A 21,098-nucleotide genomic window follows, 5' to 3' on the forward strand; every position below is an offset into this window, starting at 1 on the left:
TAAATAAAATAGAAAATTTTATACTTATTAGGTTTCTGAACTGTACATTCAGCCTAATGTTTCTAATACTGCTGTATGTATAACCATGAAGTAATTTATACAACTATAAGATGCTTATCTCCTTTTATCTGTTTTACAGAGTACCCCATTCTTGATAATTGACATCACTCTCCATATGATACAGAACTAAAAACTTATACCCTACTAATAATTAAAAAAAGTCTTTTCTGTACATCTGCTACCCTCTCAGTTGTTATAAAACAAGCTGTAGTCCTACATTTTTCAGCACAGATCTAAAATTTGACTAAAATTTTGAATGTAATTACTGGCATATTGAAAATTTATACTTACTTAATCAGCCCTAGATTTCATTTTGACTATCTGGTCAAAAGAAATTTAGCATCTAATTTTTGCCTAAATCCAGAGTACTTGTTCCCTCTGTAATACATGAAGACCAGTTCTATAAATTTACAGAATTCCTAGTTTATAATAAATATTAGGAAAGATAAATTTTGCCGGCCTCTGTGGATTGAGTGGTAGCATCTTGGCCTTTCATCCAGAGGTCCCGGGTTCAAATCCCAGTCAGGCATTCATCTCATCCTCTGAAGCAATATCTAACGGAGGATGGTCCCGGAGATAAATAAAAAGCAAGATATATTAGATATTATATAAAAAGACATGTAAAATTTTGGATCATCAAATATGAATGGCACACATATTTGAGTTCAGTCTAACATTTAAAGAAATTTCATATATTTATATGACTATACTAATTTTACATTCATAGACTCAAATTCAAAAATGTCATTTAATTTTTACATTAAATATTATTAAAATTATAATAATTTAAAATTAAAACTGATTATGGTGTAAGGACCAAAAGATGTTTCATTATTCTATTGGCCAAATCAGTTATTAAGTTTATTATTATTTCCAGTTAAGTGGAAATCTATGGTGATTCAGACTCCATTATTGTGTATTAAAATGTACTTCCATTATCTACATTTTCCTGTAAAAATTTATTTTCATTTAAATTGGTGAACAAATTACTAAAACTGTATCATAATTATAAAAAGAAAATATTTTATTTTGGAATAATATTGAAGTATGTGACAGCACTAATTATGCGATATAATAAAACAGTGAAAAATTTAATTAAAATGTTAATATTTTTTTTTATTTTTTATTAAAGCCCAGTGAATAAAGGTCACTGATAAACATATGCTTAAAATTCATTACAACTTTACTTTCTTTCCCTAAGTATAAAGGATTATGAATCATCATCATAGCTAACCATCATGTCTTTATAATAATGACATCATCACATAATTGTCATTACGTTAATACATTTCTTTAATCAGATTTATTTTTAATGTGTAGATTATTATTGGAAGTATTTTATTGAGGTTAGGTTTTGTTAGATGACAAAGTTAATTTATGAAGTAACATCTTGTATAAGTTGTTGTTTAAGTTTGAAATCAATTATTTAATTATAAAATAATGGGAAAACCGACATTAATTGTGTAATTTTCAATTTTTTCTATGCTAAACAAAATTTTATTATTTTAATTCAATCTTTTAACAATAAATTTGTGTTTTATTTATATATTCCCCATTTGAATGAACGCAAACCGGATTTAGTTAAATTTCTATGTATTAATAGAAATAGATTACTATTTAGCATAAGCTGATTATAAATGTTTAAATTGTATTGCCTATTATGGCAAATAAAATTTTAATAAACCTGACAACCTGATTTAAAAACATGGACTTGTTAAATTTTATGTAATAACACTTTATTATGCAAAATCAGAAAATTAAGTAATTTATAATTTCATTCTCTGAATTAAGTTGCTAAACTACATATTTGTCAATTTCATTTTGTTTTCTGTATTTTTTTTATTTCTTATCAATATTTTTAATAGACTGATTGCTTTAAAATAGAAATGAGTTTATCCAAATTTATTATTTCTTTCAAGTTGGATCTGATAACATTAATAATTCACCTTCACTTTTTGTGCATATATATATATATATATATATATATATAAAACATTAACTTTATCATTCTGTTTTCATTTTTCTTTTATCATCTTTTTTCTGTTCTTATGTTAACATAATTTATTTTTTATTAAAATTATTGCATGTGCTTACTTATATGTATGAGACTGTATTTACAACTCATAGTGATGTGAAACATTCTGTGTTGGTTTTGTTAACATAATCAGCTGTATAAATTAACTAATAAATTTTTGTTATAATTAAAAGATATTTTATTAAATTTCAAAAGGTTTAAATTAGATAGTTATCACTTTTGCAAGTTTTAATCAGCCAAAGTATGGCCTTCAGAAATTAAAGCCAGCCCTTTTGTAGATTTATTTAAAAACCTTTCATAAGTATTAGATAAATTTTTAAAGGTAATCAGTGAATACATTTTATTAAAATAAAATGTTTATTTATAAAATATGTATTCTCAAATCTAATTACATTTTTTATTTAATCCAACATAATTTTTCACCAATAGGTACCTGAAGGTTGTTAAATAATCAAACAAATATGAGGACTTACTGAAATGTAATGCACACTATTTCATAACTCGCAATTGAAAAAAAGGTAGTCAAATGAAACAAATGTGGCATAAAAGTTCCTTTTATTTGCTATAAAAACTTACATTTATTTTTCTTTATAATCATCATTAACAGCTACCTATTTCTCGCAAAAGTGAACCAGTGTTCTCATTTTGTCAGTGAAGAATGGTGGTAATCTTTCCTTGACTTACGATCTCACTGTATCCTTCAGTTCATCATCAGTGGTGAAATGAATACCTTTAATATGCTTCTGTAATTGCTAAAACAAATGAAGTTTGCAGGACACCAAATCTGGTGAATATGCATTTTCTCTTTCTGTTTAGCCTCCAGAACCATCGTAAGGTATTACTTCAGAGGATGAATGAGGGTGATATGTATGAACGTAAATGAAGTGTAGTCTTGTACAGTCTCAGGTCGACCATTCTTGAGATGTGTGGTTAATCGAAACCCAGCCACCAAAGAATACCGGTATCCACAATCTGGTATTCAAATTTGTATAAAAATAACTGCCTTTATTAGCACTTGAACCTTAGAAATTTTGACTTCAAATCAGCTGGTTTGCGATGATGAGTTCACAATTAGCCCATCCCAGTGGGTTGAGTGTGGAGGGTCAGAAATAGGTTCAAATTTCAACTTCACTAGAGCCTTAGTAGTTGGTAAATTAAACTGCAAGATAGCAGCAGCACCTATTGCTTTGGGTGGGATTTTGTTTTCCTGTTACTTCCAATGTACATTACATTTTAGCTGCCTCATATTTTAAATTAAAAAACTTTTTGTAACTGTAATAAAATTTAGTAGTTTCTAGATCTCTTTATGTAAATAAAATCATTAATTTTATTTTTCGGGCTTAAATTATTAAATGAATATTTAAATCTTTCATTAAAAACAAATATTGATAATTTATGATCAAAAGATGTTTTTGTTTAGTTCTGTTTTTTTTTTATTCATTATAAAATACTCAGATTTCTCTTGAAACATTGTATGTGATATATTAACTACATGTATATATGCCAAGTTTTTATATATATTTTAAAATCATACAGATTAGAATTTGTACATATCTGTTTTTTTTTTTTTTTATAACTAACAATATATTTGTAAAAAAAATTGCTACTGCTTAAATTGCATGTATTAGCTGGATAGTTTTTAAGTGCCTTGCATGCATGTAATTTTCTTGTTGTAATTCTTTGCACATTATTTAAACTAGATATTAAACTTCCAACTTTCTAACAAAATAATAATAATATACTTTTTATTAGTAATAAAAGAAGAATTATAATTTTAAAGGAACTGAGATACAAACTATATCAGTTTGAGTGACTTTCTCTGTTAGTGATGATGTTACTTGTACACACGGTCTGTGTGGATGGTGAAGAGATAAAAGTGTCACTTGTAGTGCGAAATATCATCTCCACTACAATGGACTTGGAATGTTGATTTGCAGTAGTGTATTTGACTCTGTGAACAAAGGGTCCTTACAATCCTTAGTTAACTTAGAATTGAATGTAAGTTATTCTTGGAATTTTATGCTGTTTATTGGAAGTGACTTTGACTCATGATCAGGTTGCCTACATCCAATTATGATTATGGCGACTAACAACAATAATATTCAAATTAGACTGGTACTGACAGTTAGTTGATTCAACACATAACTGGAATTTTTACTGAAATCTAGTAACAACCTTTATACTGTACCAGCAAACAATGTCCAATGTAACATTTGCTGTTGAAAAGTGTTATTTCAAAAATAAATATGGAATATGTTACTAAAGAATTTAATAGTTTATTTTTTACAGTATATTGTCATTTACGTGTTAATATTTTTCGTTTGTTAAATTTACTATATTATCATAATTATTTATTGGGTTTTTAAAATTAAAGTTATAGTATTAAAATATTTAGCAAAGACTGTACCAAGTGGCAACAGTCTTCCTATTCCATTTAAAATAATAATAATATTGTACATTAATCAAGAAAAATTCTTTGTAGATATTAGTGACAGTCAGTTTTAATAAAGATATTGAGATAATGAAGTCTCTATGAATTAAAGGTTAGTAAGATATCGGGCTAATTTATTGCTGGTTTTAATTTTTTATCATATTTTTTTTTTTTTAATTCAAAGGTCTCTAATTTTGTTAATGTAACAATTGCATTTAAAACAAACTCACTTAATTTTTGTTGTACAATTTTTAATTTTAAGCAATAATAACCATTATGGTTATCAGTCATTTATAAATACCAATTTTGGAAAACTGTAACCAATATTTTATTAAATTTATGAGTACTGGATTTATTAAATATAGTTTCATCCACTTTTTATTCATTTCTCATCTTGCAGCATTTCCTGGAAGCACCAAAATCTGATTTGTTATTGACAGCAAGATCTATCACAAATGAAAATATAATTTTACACATACACACACATGCAGACAGAGGGACAGACAGACAAACAGGCAGAGAGAGAATATATATTACGCTATTAATAGAGTATGGGAAACCTTGAATAATTTTAACCATTAAACATAGAAAAATGAAATTTAACAAATGCAACTACCTCAAAACAATCTATTTTTTCAAGACAGTTATACCCAAAGTACTCAGAAAGCCATGGGGTAACACAAAAATTTTACATCGGAAGGATAGGTTGATGTAAATAAACAATTTTGTTTATGACGACCTTAACCAAAGTGGTGATCATTTATCATTATTTTTACATGACTGCTCAAGAAGGAGTGTAATGTATTTAGGGTGTATGTTTGTGTCTGTGTATGTATGTATGTAAGTGAGATTACTGTGCAACTTGGAATCACTATATATAAACTAATACATTAGTTTATTTCATTCATATTTATCCTTTGTGAAACCTAACATATATGACAGGATTAATTTGTAAGGATGTTTTGGAGGATTTCAGAAAAATCCACTACATTTGTAAAATTTAAATTAAGACAAGAATTTTATTGATACACTGGGTGGCATAGATGTTCTACCCATTATATGAAAATTGGAATACTTTTTAAAACTGTTATTAGTTTTATTATTAAATTAAATAAATAAATATTTGTTTTATTCTAATTAATATATAATAATAATAATACTTTGTATATATAGATCATGTCATTATAAAATAAATTGTAAGATTAGAATTTATGTGGTTAAAATTCATTTAAATTATTTATATAGACACATGAAGTAATGATAAAGTAAATATAATAAGCACATAAAATTATTACTACAAAATAATCCCAGTATAGTTTTGGTCCTTTATTTTCACTTTACTTACTACATGCCTCTAAAACAATTGATCACAGTCCAGCAGTTAACATTGTTTGTTCATCATTATCTAGTATTCTGCTTGGTGGCAGGTCCCTTATGCCAACGCTGGGTCAGCCATTCCTGTTACCAGCTGCCCCATTGTAGTTTTTGATCTTTACCTAATCTATTTTCTTCATCCTTCTACAGATTACAACTGTCTACTTGACAGTTGTCAAGATTCCACTTCCTCTAACTATATGCCCTAACCGGTCTCTTTTGTTTATTATATTGTATATAAATTTTTTTATGAAATAAATAACAATAGCAAAAATAGTTTTACGTATTAAATCTATCAACAAAAAATGCCAGTTAGATAAAAACAAAATGTAAATGAAATTATCTATGAAAGAGAGAACTGAAAACTAAATCGGCTTATCATCTAAAATAAAACATACAACAAAAAATATATGCCTCTATAAATGCAGAATTAGGTATTTCGATATGGTAATTCGTCGAAAAGTGTTGTATGAGCAGAACGTTTGACCGTGATAAATATGGGCCTTTTAAAACAAATCCAAAACAAAGAAAATAAATTTTTCAGGAAAATATTTGGTTCAATAAGGAAAATGACATAATATACGTATATAAATTCCACCCCCACAAAATACTATGCCAAAAATTTAAAGAAATAAAAAAAAAATGCGTGAGAGATCGGCTTTCATAGGACATATTTTAAAATTAGTGATAATAGAATTGTAAAGAAAATACTCCTCTTTTATGAAAAGAAATAAAAACTAAAAGTATTTATTGTGATTACATTAAAAAAGACTTATCAAACTAGGAATAGAAATTCTGGACTTAGAAAATCAGAAATTAATCAAAAAATTAAAATAAAAGGGAGGGTTTTTATTGAAGAAGAAGCTCCAAAATAAAAAACATATAAATTAGTAACAAAAGAATTTAGGATAAAGGTCAGTCAACACTAAGAAAAGTGTTAAACATGATCCAAAGTTGGCTAGAAAAAAGACTATAACCACATTGAATTATGTTTACATAGGCAGGCATGTATAGTATAGAATATTAAGGCAACATTTTAAGTTTTATAAGATAATATTATTTATAAGATAATATAATTTTTAGATAATATCTACAAGATACTTTTAATTGAGGGAACTTAATTATAAACGCACAGTACATTCTACAGTAATTCAGATCAGAACTAAGCTACTGTTTTGAGCATTTCCTTCTTCCATAGTGGCTTTCCTGTCAAGTGTAACTGTCAATATGCTTATAAAAAGGAATGCAGTTTTCTTCAATGAATTTAAATGCCTTTCTGAGTGTTAGAATTTTTCCTTCTGTTATCAGTGTAATCGATATTCCCAATTTTATTTTTATGAGTTGTTTGCAATTAACTGTTTGAAGGCTGAAAATCTGTTTAAATGTTTTTACATATATGTGAATGTGGTTTTCCATGCAACCAAATAATTGATTTTTTTTCACTGTAATTTTGCTTCTTCCACTACTGTATCTCATTAATAAAGACAGATTACTTTATTAACAAGTTAAAAGTTCTCTTTTCAACAGCACAAAGACTCTCTGGTACATACACTATTCTCTATAAAATTACAAATGGTGCTGCGCTCTAATTATCAAGCTTCTGAAACATGTTTAGGTATATATATTTTTTTTCTATTGATTAGGCATGATTAACATAGAATATCTTTTATGAAAACAATTTTTTTTTATTATTTTGGTTTGTTTGAGTATATTGTTTTATACACTCGACTATTAAAATAATTAGATGTGCTAGATTCTTTTTGTTTACATATTCAGTTTTAAATGTAAAAATATTGTAGATATTGTTTGGTTTTTCTGTTTCTGTCTATTATAGTCCACATCAAAACGAGATCACTTTGAATTTTGTTTTTTAGCTTGATGTTTTGTCGATTCATTCTTTCACTTTGAGTTTGTTTCTGTTCTAGGTTTTCCTCTTTTTCCCTTGGTTTTTCCTGGAAAGTCTGTAGATTTTGTATTTTGTTTTTAAATATTTTTCTGTCAAATATCTTCTCTTCCTTTTCGTCTGTCTAGTTTATTTTAATTCTTCCATTTATCTAAAGCGATTAGATTTGTTCTTACATTTTACGAAGCAATTAAATATTTTCATAGTCACCCTGTTTTTTCTTATTTTTTTTAATTGTCCAAGAAGCATAATCTCCTTTTTCATATTTTATCTGTAATCTCTTCAAATTACTGTAACTTTTCATTTTATCTGCATGTATTTTTATTATCTTTCTACCATTGACATAATATTTTACTTTCTACTTTATGATAATATTTTGCATTCTTGGTTTATTTGCTAGGTAGTTGTTTCTGTGAATTATAAACATTTAAGTTTTATCATTGTGTTATAGTACCTAAATTTCACATTATACGTTATCAGTCTTTTATTATAGTTTGTTTACTATTTCTTGTTTAAAAAAAATTTTTATGCCATTTATTACCAGTTACGTGTAAATTTGAAGTAATAAAAACTATTCTAAATAGTTTTCTAATCTGAAAAATATATTTCATGAAAATGTACTTTCAATAGTTGCACCAGTAAAAAAAAAAAAAAAACAGTTGGAAACCAACCTCCTATAAAAATATAAGTTTGCTTGGTATTTCTATAAACAAGAAATATAAGCTTTTTCCTTAGAATGTAACTATTCTCTCTTCTCTTGTATAAATGGTGTCATTCAAAGCTATCAGGTTTACAGCAACATATCTATGATGAGGCATAATTTAAAAATCTTAATCATATAACTAAAGTCTGCGTCAGGGCTGACATGCATATACAGCTTGTCCATTAAAACAATTTTATCTGTTTCATCATCTATTTTCATCTCTTTGCCACTGAAAAATTCATTCAATTAAAAAAAACAACACCTTATGTGCATGTCGCCCTGTTACAGAACTAAGTAATGACATTCTTAATTGTGAAGTGGTATGAAAATACTCTAATTGGCTCAATATCTTTTTGGGAACATGGCAGCTAATCTATATAAAATAATCAGTTATAAGAAAGCTGTAATAATTGCTATACTTGTATATATTTTGTTAATGATCCTTGTATTAATATTATTAATTACAAAAGTGTTTTATTGTAAATAATAGTTATATAAAGATTTTCTGTTTTTAAGACTTATTTTGAAAAATTTCTGAGATGAGTGAAATGAAAGTTAAAAAACTTTTTAGAATGAATAAAAAATATAAGCATCAATTTTTTTCCATTATTCTGTAAAAGGAACAAAATTAGCTGCTTTTTTTTCTAGATTTTCACGTTCCTGTTTTCCCAATAATTTTTCATTTTTTGGTACAGTTTTTACTTTTTTCTGTTATTACTTTGATGAATTTTCTTTTTTTTCTGGCACTACTTGAAACACTTTAATAACTTTCTTACTTATTTTTTTTTTTATTCTGGTTTTCTTATTTAGTTTTTTATCAAAAATCCTTTTTATACTGGTAAGGTATTGTATTTTATATAAGCTTCAAAATTCCATTTCCATATTCCCACGTACAGGCTTCAAAGTTTCTGTGATGAATTAATTCATCATATAAAAAAATACACTTCCTGTTAAAGTAAAACTTTATTTTAATAGTATTTTTGATTTTTTAAATAGTACAGTGTGTCCGTAGTAATAATAGTGGAGTTTTAAATGGTTATAGGTTGAGAACAAAGTATTGTAGCGATGAACTATATATTAAATGAAAGAGAACAAAATTTCTTACTTGTTGAGTAGATTTCGATGTGTGCTCCCTTAGTTGCCCTGCACGCATCAAGATGATATTCAGTTTCTTGCCATACATGGCAGAGAACATCCACCATGTAGAAGAAACAGCTTCAATGATCCTTTCCTTTAAATGGTCCAGATTTCGAACTTGAATGGAATACACTTGTGGTTTTACATAACCCCAAAAATAGAAATCCAGGTAAGGTCTGGAGACCATGGTGGCCAGGCAATCCACCCTTCTTGTTTGACCCATCACTACTTAGTAGGTGTGCAACTAGTATATCATGAAATGAAAACTTCGTATAATTATTTAGGTAGTTAATTTTACTTGTAATTTCGTATAAATTGCTAAGATTAGCCTTTCCATATAGAACATTAGGTAAGTGATTACATTATTAGATTTTTTTCTCTTCAGTCATTCGACTGGGGTTTGATGCAGCTCTCCAAAATTCCGTATCTAGTGCTAGTCGTTTCATTTCAGTATACCCCTTACATCCTACATCCCTAACAATTTGTTTTACATATTAATTATTCTAAAATCACCTGACCAAAACTCGCCTTCCTCTTCCCATCGAACCTCACTAATTCATCCTATCCATTTCCCTTTTTAAATTTTCTAACCTACCAACCTTTTTTAAATTTCTAACATTCCATTCTCTGACTCATAGAATGTTATTTTTTAATTTTCTGGTGACCCCCTACCCCCTCCCTAGTAGTCCCCACCCGGAGATCCGAATGGAGGATTAGTTTACCTCCAGAATATTTTACCAAGGAAGGCACCTCCATCATTGCTATATGAAAATGCAGAGAGCTACATTTTCTTGGAAAAAAAGCAGCTGTAGTTTTCCATTGCTTACAGCTACGCAGTACTCAGAGGACTGAGTGATGTTGATATGGCCGTTTAAGTCGTCCTGACTTACGCTCTTAATAACTACTGAAAGAGCTGCTGCCCTCTTTCAGGAATCATTCCTTAGTCTGGCTCCCAACAGATACCTCTCCGATATGGTTGCACCTTCGGTCCAGCTACTCTGTATCACTGAGCACTCAAGCCCCCTCACCAACGGCAAGGTCTCATGATTCATAGGGGAGACATTATTAGATAAGGATTACATTATTTGGGAAGCAAAAATTAATTAGAAGAGCAGAAAAAGAATAAGTAAAATCAATTAAAAAATCCCTTGAAATAAAATGAAGAAATGGATAGAAATACTTTGTGTTGGAAACAGTTGTAAAATTTATCTAAAAAAGTAATAATAAATAAATAACAATATTAAACTTATGCCATATCAATGAACATAATATCGCTAGGGTTCCTAGGAGACAATAAAAATATCTTCAGGTTTTTACATCCTGTGGTATCACGCTTAGGATCTATCATGTAATTTGAAACAATGTAAACTGCAAATATTAGTTTGACATTACATGAAAAGTATAGTGTCAAATATGATAAATAATAAAATATTAGTGTGATATTTTTTAATAAAGAAAAGTTACCATCATCTCATTAAATGTTAAATCTTTAGCTGGAACATCTATTATTATTTTTTTTATATATATCAGCACTGATTCATCATCATCATTTAATTAAAAGCCCTGCTATAGGGTCTTTCCACTATATTTACCTCCATTTTTTCATTCCTCATTAGAGTTTTGAGTGTCTGATTTTTCATTCTGTTTCTAAACTGATAACCCTGTCAATGAAGTAATAAATGCACTGGCATTTCATTAAAACTGTTATCTTGATGTCTCAAGTTAGTACATACAAGCAATGTACATAGAACAAGAGTTAACTTGTCAAAACAATCTCATGGGAACCAGACTTGTATATTAGCCATAAAAAAACCCACATATTATTTGATATCATGTGAAGGGGTACTCTTAAATATAAGCGCACCACTGGTAAAAAAATGAACTGTTTTTTTTTCTCTTGCATGGGACATGGAAACACATATTTCTAAGATAGATTTCAGTCCTTTCTAAGAACCCTGAGATCAGCTCATCTAGAACAGTTTTGAAAAGATTGTTTTTTAACCAGATCTCATCAGGATAATGAATGAAAATTATTATTAAATCAAATTTTTCTAATTTGATTTTGGTACAAAATCAAAAATAAAATTCCAGGAATTAAATTATGAAAGGGTAAATTTTAATATTTGTATTATGAATTAAGATATTTTGTGATAATTTATGGCGTATATTTTTATATGAGTTGGGTACTGGATGATGTAATCCAACTCATGATGAAAGTAACAAGGTGTTGCACACCCAGCGTTGCGCAGTGGCTCGTCCCAAAATCCTTTTCCCACCATGATGTTTAAATTCGTTTATGCGGTTGGCGCACAAACAGAAGCTAGATATCAATGTGATTAAAGGCAGAATTATCAAAAATAAACAAACTTTTGAAACAAAAAAATATAAAATTTATTGACGTGGATTTTTACTCTAATATTTATAAATAGGAAGTGACGTACTCACGTGTGCGTGTACACACACTTCCAAATAAATATGGAGTGTAGGTTTTTTTGTTTATTTTATATAAAATTTAATTGACTGTATGTGGAGTCGAGAATTATGATCTGAATGATTAATTTCGTTTATTTCTTAACAATATAATAATTTCTAATAATTTTTCTTAATAAACAATTTACCTTGAATTAATTATTAATGTACTATTAGGTACAGAGCGGTTCAGAAAATAAACTTTAATTATTTTAATTCAAAATGAAAATGTAATGGAAACATTTTATATGAAATAGAAAATAAAATAGTTTTCATTAACATAAAAACCAAAACCGACCCTTTTGCAATTGTTCTCTTTATTGCACACGGTTTAAAATGGTTTACCTAGAAAATCCCTTGCATTTCATTTGACTCGTTAGAAAAATAGGTTTATCGAATATAAAATTATTTTTCACTAAACAACAACTTTTTATTTTATTTTCATTTCAGTATTATAAAGTAATATTCATTTTGGTATCCGTAAAAAAAAAAAGTAATATCTCATTTTCCCGTGTAAATTAGATTATTAAAAGCAATTTCTTTCAAAAATTGTTTTGCGATAATATTTTTAATTAAACTAAAAAATCATCAATTCCGAAGATTGACCAAAATAAATAATATCAGATCTATAGTTATAAAATTTTGAAATAAGTTATCTCCCATTTAGTTGATTTTCCATTTTAACAACATTAAATAGTTTCACATAAAAAATGGAAAATAATATTATTAAAAAAATATTTTATGAGCATAAAAAAAATTATCGGTGATTCGATACCGAACCCCACGAATAGCAAAAGGAGTCGTTACCGTAGAGCCACACACGCTACACAAATACTTAACGTGTCAGTTGCACTTCATAAGATGTGTCCCCTGTTTGTTTAGATTTTCATTCATTATTTTGAATTTTATCTAAATTAACAATCGATTTCAATACTCTTAAGAATCAATAGACTTGTATAAAATATTTATTTTTATTAAGGATTATTAAAAAAATTTTTTTATTATTTTTAATAAATATTACGACTTTATCAGTGCCAAATAATACTAATTCATATTGAAAGTGAATAATCATAAATAAATATTCGATTGTTAGCTCGTTTAATCATTATCATATATTTAAAATTTTTGTACGACTAAAAACTTTTGTCCCAAAATCCCTTACTTATATATTCAAATAACCCGGTAGAAAATGAGATTTTGGGACGAGCGTATACGCATGCGCGCCGAATACTGTACGCAATGATACACCTTTGTTACTTCCATCTTGGTGTGAACGTTTGTCAAGACCGTTGTGAGGTTGGGGTTTATATTATAATATAAGTATTATTTATTTGGTGGTGTTCACTTTTGTTTATCTGACTAAGTAAGTAATTTTATACCATTCTAACGTAAATTAATAGAATTTAAGTAGATTTTTTTTTATGATGAATTTGTCATTACTAATGCCGTTTTTGCAGTCAATAGGAAGTATGAAGTTTTATAGGAAATGGTTATTATGTCTACATATTTCTTCTATAAAGTTTAATATGAAATCTTGGCACTCCCTCAAAGTAAGATTGAGCTTTTAAGATAGAAAATTGTGCTGTCTGATCATTAACTGTTTATAAGTGAAATTAAATATCCTTGTGTTTATATTTATGGATGTGCAATCTTTACTAAAAACAATTCTCACTTATTCTTAAAAAAATAACAATATCCACCTAAACTGAACCATATAATAGTACTGTTTTCGCGTAACTTGACATGGTACTTCATATTATAAGAAAGGGCCCTTTGTGTGCTTCTGAATTCCCGAATCATTTGAAAAATCTTCCAGCAATTTATTTAAAATACAATTAAACAATTGTTTTATGGAAACAACTTTCCGTTGTTGATAAATTTTTAAATAATACTAATTAAAAAAAAAAATCTCAATTTATCTGGATTCCGATCAATATATATTTCATTTGCAATAGTGCCCTCTAAATTGTGAATTATCATTTTGTGTCCTTTTATTTTTAAATATTTACCTTAATGTGTTTTTATAAAAAAATTGTATACACTTTAAACACATCTTTTTTTATCATATAATTTGTTTTATTATTACTAATTTGTTTTATGATGACAATAATACCATTATATAATGGTATTATTAAGTTATATTCAGAATAAAAAAAGACTATTTGTCGAATAATAATTAATTTTTCACATTTTTATAAGGTTTTTTTTTATCTTATTTAAAGGAGTCTGAGATCTCATTAAATGATGAAGTTTCACCACAGATTAATCTTAACATGAAAATCATTGAACTTGAAATAAATGATTTACACACTGTGAAGACAGAAGAAGAGATGGAATTTTATCCTGGTCATGTAAGTATTTATAATTATTGGATATTATAACAAACATGGGTTAATCTCTTGTTAATTTCATTTCTGTGGGTGTATGCATGCACGCGTGTGTTCTGTTATAAAAAAAATTGTTTTTAATTCTCTTTCTATTTAATTAATATCGACTTATTAAGTTGTGTGTGAATGATAAACGGTTAACGTTTGAGGGCAAAGTGTTGTTTTTAAACTTCAGTGATATCTGAAATGCGTGTATTTTAACTTTTTGATAGAGTTCTCATTGCAGACATCGCTTCAATTGCCATTCCCAATTTTCCAGGGGGACTGGTGTCCTGGACATCTGCAGATTTTGCTTCGGTTGCCATTTCCATCTTTCCAGATGACTCCATATCCTAGACTCCTGCACTGTATGTTATTCTCATGGTTATGAGAATAATACTGATAAATAATAGTTACAGTATTCAGGCTTTACAGAAATCTGAAAAAGGAACTAAATTACAATAGGTAGAATAATGGGAACTATAGTAACTAAAGTACACACACCTTTGACGATGAAAAATTCTTAACTTATTTCTTTGCAAGGGCAGAAATATAATAATGAAGTAAAAGGATTAGTTTATTTTTTCCTTAATGAGTATCTTTAATTTATAATAACTTCACCCACCTTGGGGGTGAAGTTAAGTTATATCTTAACTTACAAGGGAGTTAGGGCCTCGAGTGATGGTTTAAAAGCTTCTCTGGGATAACATGAATGTATCCTGCAAATTTGAAAGTAATTGGTCAGTTGGTTCTCGCATGATGCATTAACAACAGACAAACAATATATATATAAACTTAGAAAAATCAGTTTTTTTTTGTTATTGTATTTGTCCGTATTTCCCCTCTGTACTGATTATGTCAAAGACAAAAGTATAAAAAGTTTAACCACCAAAAGTACAGAATTCAATAATGCCTCACATTAAGCATGTTGTTATTATATAAAAGTGCTTTCGAGGGTTTCCCTCATCATCAGTTAATAAAACATATTCTTTTGAAAAATCGCACATTAAAATTTAAAACTTATAATTGTAAATATATAAAAACATGTAGTCATAATAGTTAGAGATAAAAAATTTTTATTATTTGTGACTAATCACACATACAATTCTGTACTAAAATAAGTTACATTTTTATTTAAATTATATAAATGTGCGGTTATCTAAGGCGGTTTTGATATTCTGTCTGTACATTAATCAAACCATTTATTAATTAAGATTAATATTGATTAGCAAGATTGGAGAAACCTAACCTGTTTTTAACTAAAATGTTCTGCAAAACTTTCCCTAAAAGATCTACTAGTTTTTCCAATATAAATTTTGTTACAATCATTGCATTTATTTTATAGATACCACACAAGCTATTGAGATCATTATTATGGATTTTTAAATCATTTATTATGCGATTGTACGGTCTATAAGCTATTTTTTTTTTATCATTTTAGACATTAACCAAATTTTCAATATTGTTGTTAGTGTAGCAATATTTTATATAAATATTTTCATAGACACTTTTATTATTAGATTTTAAATTTTAATTTTTATAACTATTATCAATTAATGACATGTTATATCCATTTTTTATTGTAATAACTTTAATTATTTTTTTTTTTATTATTGTGTGTGTAATGTATGCTCTATTTAACATGTTTGAAAATTTATTATTAATTTTATGCGCCCAAGGATGATCTGAATTTTTGTTAATAGTTATTTTATTAGTTGTTGGTTTTCTATATACATGTGTTATAATTTTATTACTTTTACTAATTTCTGTCAACATCTAAAAAAAAATATTTTTCTGTATTTGTCAGTTTCGAATGTAAATTTTAAATTATTATAAGAATTAAGTTTTTTAAAATTATTAACTATTCGTTATTTATAATAGGTTCATAGATTACCAAAATATAAATATCAAACCCGTGATCAATTTTTATAAATGTGGGTAATACCATATACTATTCTACTCTCAAATTCCTGTAAATAAATTTTGGCCATAACGGCCAATGATGGAAATCCCATGGGTAAAATATTATTTGGCGTGTAAAAATTTGTTGTTAAACTCAAAATTTTGTTTACATAAATTTCTAATGATGTTTATAATAATATCTATACATTTCAGGTCTTTATTAATTTTCTATTTATGTCATAACTTATCATTCTAGTACTTTTGTTTACTATTAAACTATTTAATTTATTAAGTAAGTTGTACCCATTTTTTATAATATACTTATTAATTAAATTGATTTTTCATCTTGAGTATTTTATAAATTATTTTGGTAATAAAATAACAAGGAGTGAAATTAATTAATGGACGCATTGGGTTATCTGGATACATTTCATGAAGTGTATATTCTTTATATTTCTTATATATATATATATATATATATATATATATATATATATATATATATATATATATATAAATATACAATAATCTTTTTGAAGACCCATATTCCTCTGTACTAGTATACAAATTGTAAACCAAATTGATCCATCCAAGTACAGAAACATAATACATACCTTATTTTATATTTTTACAAAAACTTTTGTGGAAACCCACATCTTCAGTTGTAATTTTTTTTATTTTAACTGTTTTATCAAGAAAATATAAAAATTTTGATATTTTAAAAATTAAAATATAAATTATAGAAATTAAAAATTACATGTATAAAATATGATGCCAAGTTTAGTAAAAATTAAATTAAATATATAACCAGATTAAATACATGTAAGTTGGCCAGTCAGTGTTACGGTACTATGTGGATTTGAATTATTTATTTATATCATTATTTGAAAAAGTGCTGCCATCTACTGCAGCTTTGTGTAATATGTACCTTTATAAGTTTATAATATATATATTCTCCATTTGAATTTTGAAAATCGGATGATTGTGTGCAAAGATATTATAACAGCACCATATTGCATCTCCTAAAACAGCGCCCTAGGGGCATCCTGTTTGTTACCAGTGATGGTAATGATTGGTCTAGCCTCCCATGAGGTGCTCATATATCTCATCACTCTAGCCTCACACGCAGTCCCCGCTGGAAGTCCCATGGCTAAACAGAAATTTTATTACTGTAACAAAAATTTGTTATTACAGAAATTTTTTTAATATTACCCGTATTATTTTTGTAATATTATTCAATTGACCGATATGAATCATTCATTTCAAACCCAGGTCACACAGTGACAGAGACTCTCAGTTCATTAATTCAGTTCATTAAAGTTTGTGCTTCAACCCAAAAACCCTTAACTACTACATACACATACTCATATATTTTTTTTTGAGATTGTTCATTTTTTTTTTTTTTTTGTCTTCAGTCATTTGACTGGTTTGATGCAGCTCTCCAAGATTCCCTATCTAGTGCTAGTCGTTTCATTTCAGTATACCCTCTACATCCTACATCCCTAACAATTTGTTTTACATATTCCAAACGTGGCCTGCCTACACAATTTTTCCCTTCTACCTGTCCTTCCAAAATTAAAGCGACTATTCCAGGATGCCTTAGTATGTGGCCTATAAGTCTGTCTCTTCTTTTAAGTATATTTTTCCAAATGCTTCTTTCTTCATCTATTTGCCGCAATACCTCCTCATTTGTCACTTTATCCACCCACCTGATTTTTAACATTCTCCTATGGCACCACATTTCAAAAGCTTCTAACCTTTTCTTCTCAGATACTCCGATTGTCCAAGTTTCACTTCCATATAAAGCGACACTCCAAACATACACTTTCAAAAATCTTTTCCTGACATTTAAATTCATTTTTGTTGTAAACAACTTATATTTCTTACTGAAGGCTCGTTTAGCTTGTGCTATTCGGCATTTTATATCGCTCCTGCTTCGTCCATCTTTTACTAAAGATGGACGAAGCATCTAGCAAAAGATGGACGAAGCAATTCTACTTCCCAAATAACAAAATTCTTCTACCTCCATAATCTTTTCTCCTCCTATTTTCACATTCAGTGGTCCATCTTTGTTATTTCTACTACATTTCATTACTTTTGTTTTGTTCTTGTTTATTTTCATGCGATAGTTCTTGCGTAGGACTTCATCTATGCCGTTCATTGTTTCTTCTAAATCCTTTTTATTCTCGGCTAGAATTACTATATCATCAGCAAATCGTAGCATCTTTATCTTTTCACCTTGTACTGTTACTCCGAATCTAAATTGTTCTTTAACATCATTAACTGCTAGTTCCATGTAAAGATTAAAAAGTAACGGAGATAGGGAACATCCTTGTCGGACTCCCTTTCTTATTACGGCTTCTTTCTTATGTTCTTCAATTGTTACTGTTGCTGTTTGGTTCCTGTACATGTTAGCAATTGTTTTTCTATCTCTGTATTTGAACCATAACTTTTTTAAAATGCTGAACATTTTATTCCAGTCTACGTTATCGAAAGCCTTTTCTAGGTCTATAAACGCCAAGTATGTCGGTTTGTTTTTCTTTAATCTTCCTTCTACTATTAATCTGAGGCCTAAAATTGCTTCCCTTGTCCCTATACTTTTCCTGAAACCAAATTGTTCTTCTCCTAACACTTCTTCCACTCTCCTCTCAATTCTTCTGTATAGAATTCTAGTTAAGATTTTTGGTGCATGACTAGTTAAACTAATTGTTCTGTATTCTTCACATTTATCTGCCCCTGATTTCTTTGGTATCATTACTATAACACTTTTTTTGAAGTCTGACGGAAATTCCCCTTTTTCATAAATATTACTCACCAGTTTGTATAATCTATCAATCAAGATTGTTCATATACCATCTAATTCATAAATTACCTACAATGTGAACTTTGATCGTCATAACGTTCTTGTTTAGCTAGTTTTAATTATTATTGCTTTACATCCATTCTCAAAAATAAATATTTTCTGGATCTATGGAAAATAGCTGAAACCAATCAAACTAGGTAAACCATCTAATGATACAACATCGTATTGACTGATAAGCTTGCGAGGTGTGTGGCAGTAATGGACCTGCTAGACTCAAACAACATAATAATTTTTTGAAGTACTTTCTATAATTTTGCAATTTTCTTTGTTGTTAGAGCTAATTTTCCATTTTTATCATCAAGCAAAGGCTGAGTAATTGGTATTTGATTTTTTTTTTTATTTCTGTAAGTGTGGTAAATGTTTAACTTTATTTATTTATTTATTTAAGATAAATGGGCATGAAACCCGTGAATAGAAAATCGTAAGTACATAAAATAGAAGATCTGTCATCATTTTTGTTAGTAGATTTAAAAGAAATATTTGGAATCATTAGATAAAGATTCCTCAACTTTAACAGTATAATTAAAAATTAAATCTTTGTGACTAAGAATTTTACATATACATTGTTGTTAAATAGTCTTAATAATAAGTAGATCTATATTATTTTTTAAGCTTATTAAAATTTTTCTTATTAATAACTGTGATAATAAGTTCACTATAGAACCGCTTTGATAATTACATTTTTGTATAAGTATATTTGGTACATGACTATCAACAATATTATTAATACATAGTTGCAATTCCTTAAAAAAATGTCTGTATCGATGATTAATATCAAATCCCAGTCAGGCATGGCATTTTTGATATGCTGCAAAATTCAGCTTCCATGTTCCATGCACAAACTTAAATATTACGTCGCAGTACAAAAAATAAATAAATATTATTTACTATCAAACTCTCATTTAGTAAATGTTGAATGTTACAAAATTTATATTTTTATATCTGGTAAGAATTTATGTAAATCTTATATTTATATTTATAAGATTAGAATTCAAAATTGTAGGTAACGTTTTCTCTAAGGTAAATGATGTTTATTATGATAAAAAATTTCATCATAACCAGTAACCACGACATTCAGAATTCAGATTGCCCAGTAATACGATGGGTTTGTGATGTCCTCTTATAAATTCTTCTATAAATTAAGAAAACATTGCCATCCCCGAGTTGGGCGAGATATATGCAGATATTAGTATATGTTCAGTCAGCTCCACAGCAACAAATCCATTATGTCTAGAGACGCCTATCTGTGCATACCAACCTGATACGTTCAGAATAGCTGCATCAGCCTCCCAAGTGTAGGCAGTCACCCTCCTCATATTAGGTTCTGAAACTGCTAGAAAGTCAATGTTTTCCTCAATGGCCATTCTCCAAATCATGTTGTGAGCACGGTCAAAAGGCGCTATGGTTTACATTGACTTACATCAGTCGGTCTTCTTGCAGGCCCCGCTGTCAGCCTTATTACATTTCAGGCACCTTGAAGACTCCGTACAGTCTCTTTTCTTATGGCCTTGTCCGCTGCAGTTATAACAACGACCAGTGCGATCAGGCCTGTAACATTGAGAGGAGGACTGACCCATCTCCCAGCACCTAAAGCAGTGAGTATCGGATTCTTATCTGAACTCTATAAAGTACCCATTGTATTCAAATTCTCGCCTGTATAAATTTCATTGCCGCTTTCACCACCTTCCTGATCCATGAAAATAGCCACTCTACCACTTTCTCTACTGTCTACTAGACAGTCGTATCTCTCACAGAAGTATCCTCTGAGTGTTATTGGGTCATGTTGTAGAGATGAGTTTCCTGGAAACATATGATTAGTGGATCAAGTGCGTGCGCCAGTACTCTAATATCTTCA

At 28.3% G+C, this 21,098-nt stretch overlaps 1 protein-coding gene across 3 annotated transcripts in view; it reads left to right on the forward strand.

Moving 5' to 3' along the window:
- Positions 1–21,098, forward strand: part of LOC142332843 (uncharacterized) — a 72,794-nt gene that overhangs the window by 23,386 nt on the left and 28,310 nt on the right. For 2 of the 3 annotated variants that reach the window (XM_075379488.1, XM_075379489.1), the window contains exon 2: positions 14,335–14,463. In XM_075379488.1, the coding sequence (XP_075235603.1) occupies positions 14,386–14,463 (78 nt within the window). In that variant the 5' untranslated portion in view covers positions 14,335–14,385. Of the gene's footprint in view, positions 1–13,369; positions 13,476–14,334; positions 14,464–21,098 lie in introns of those variants that run through there. The other variant, XM_075379486.1, reaches the window with a different exon arrangement.

This window comes from Lycorma delicatula, chromosome 12 (assembly GCF_047948215.1).
Source record: "Lycorma delicatula isolate Av1 chromosome 12, ASM4794821v1, whole genome shotgun sequence".
Classification (NCBI taxonomy): Eukaryota; Metazoa; Arthropoda; class Insecta; order Hemiptera; family Fulgoridae; genus Lycorma; species Lycorma delicatula.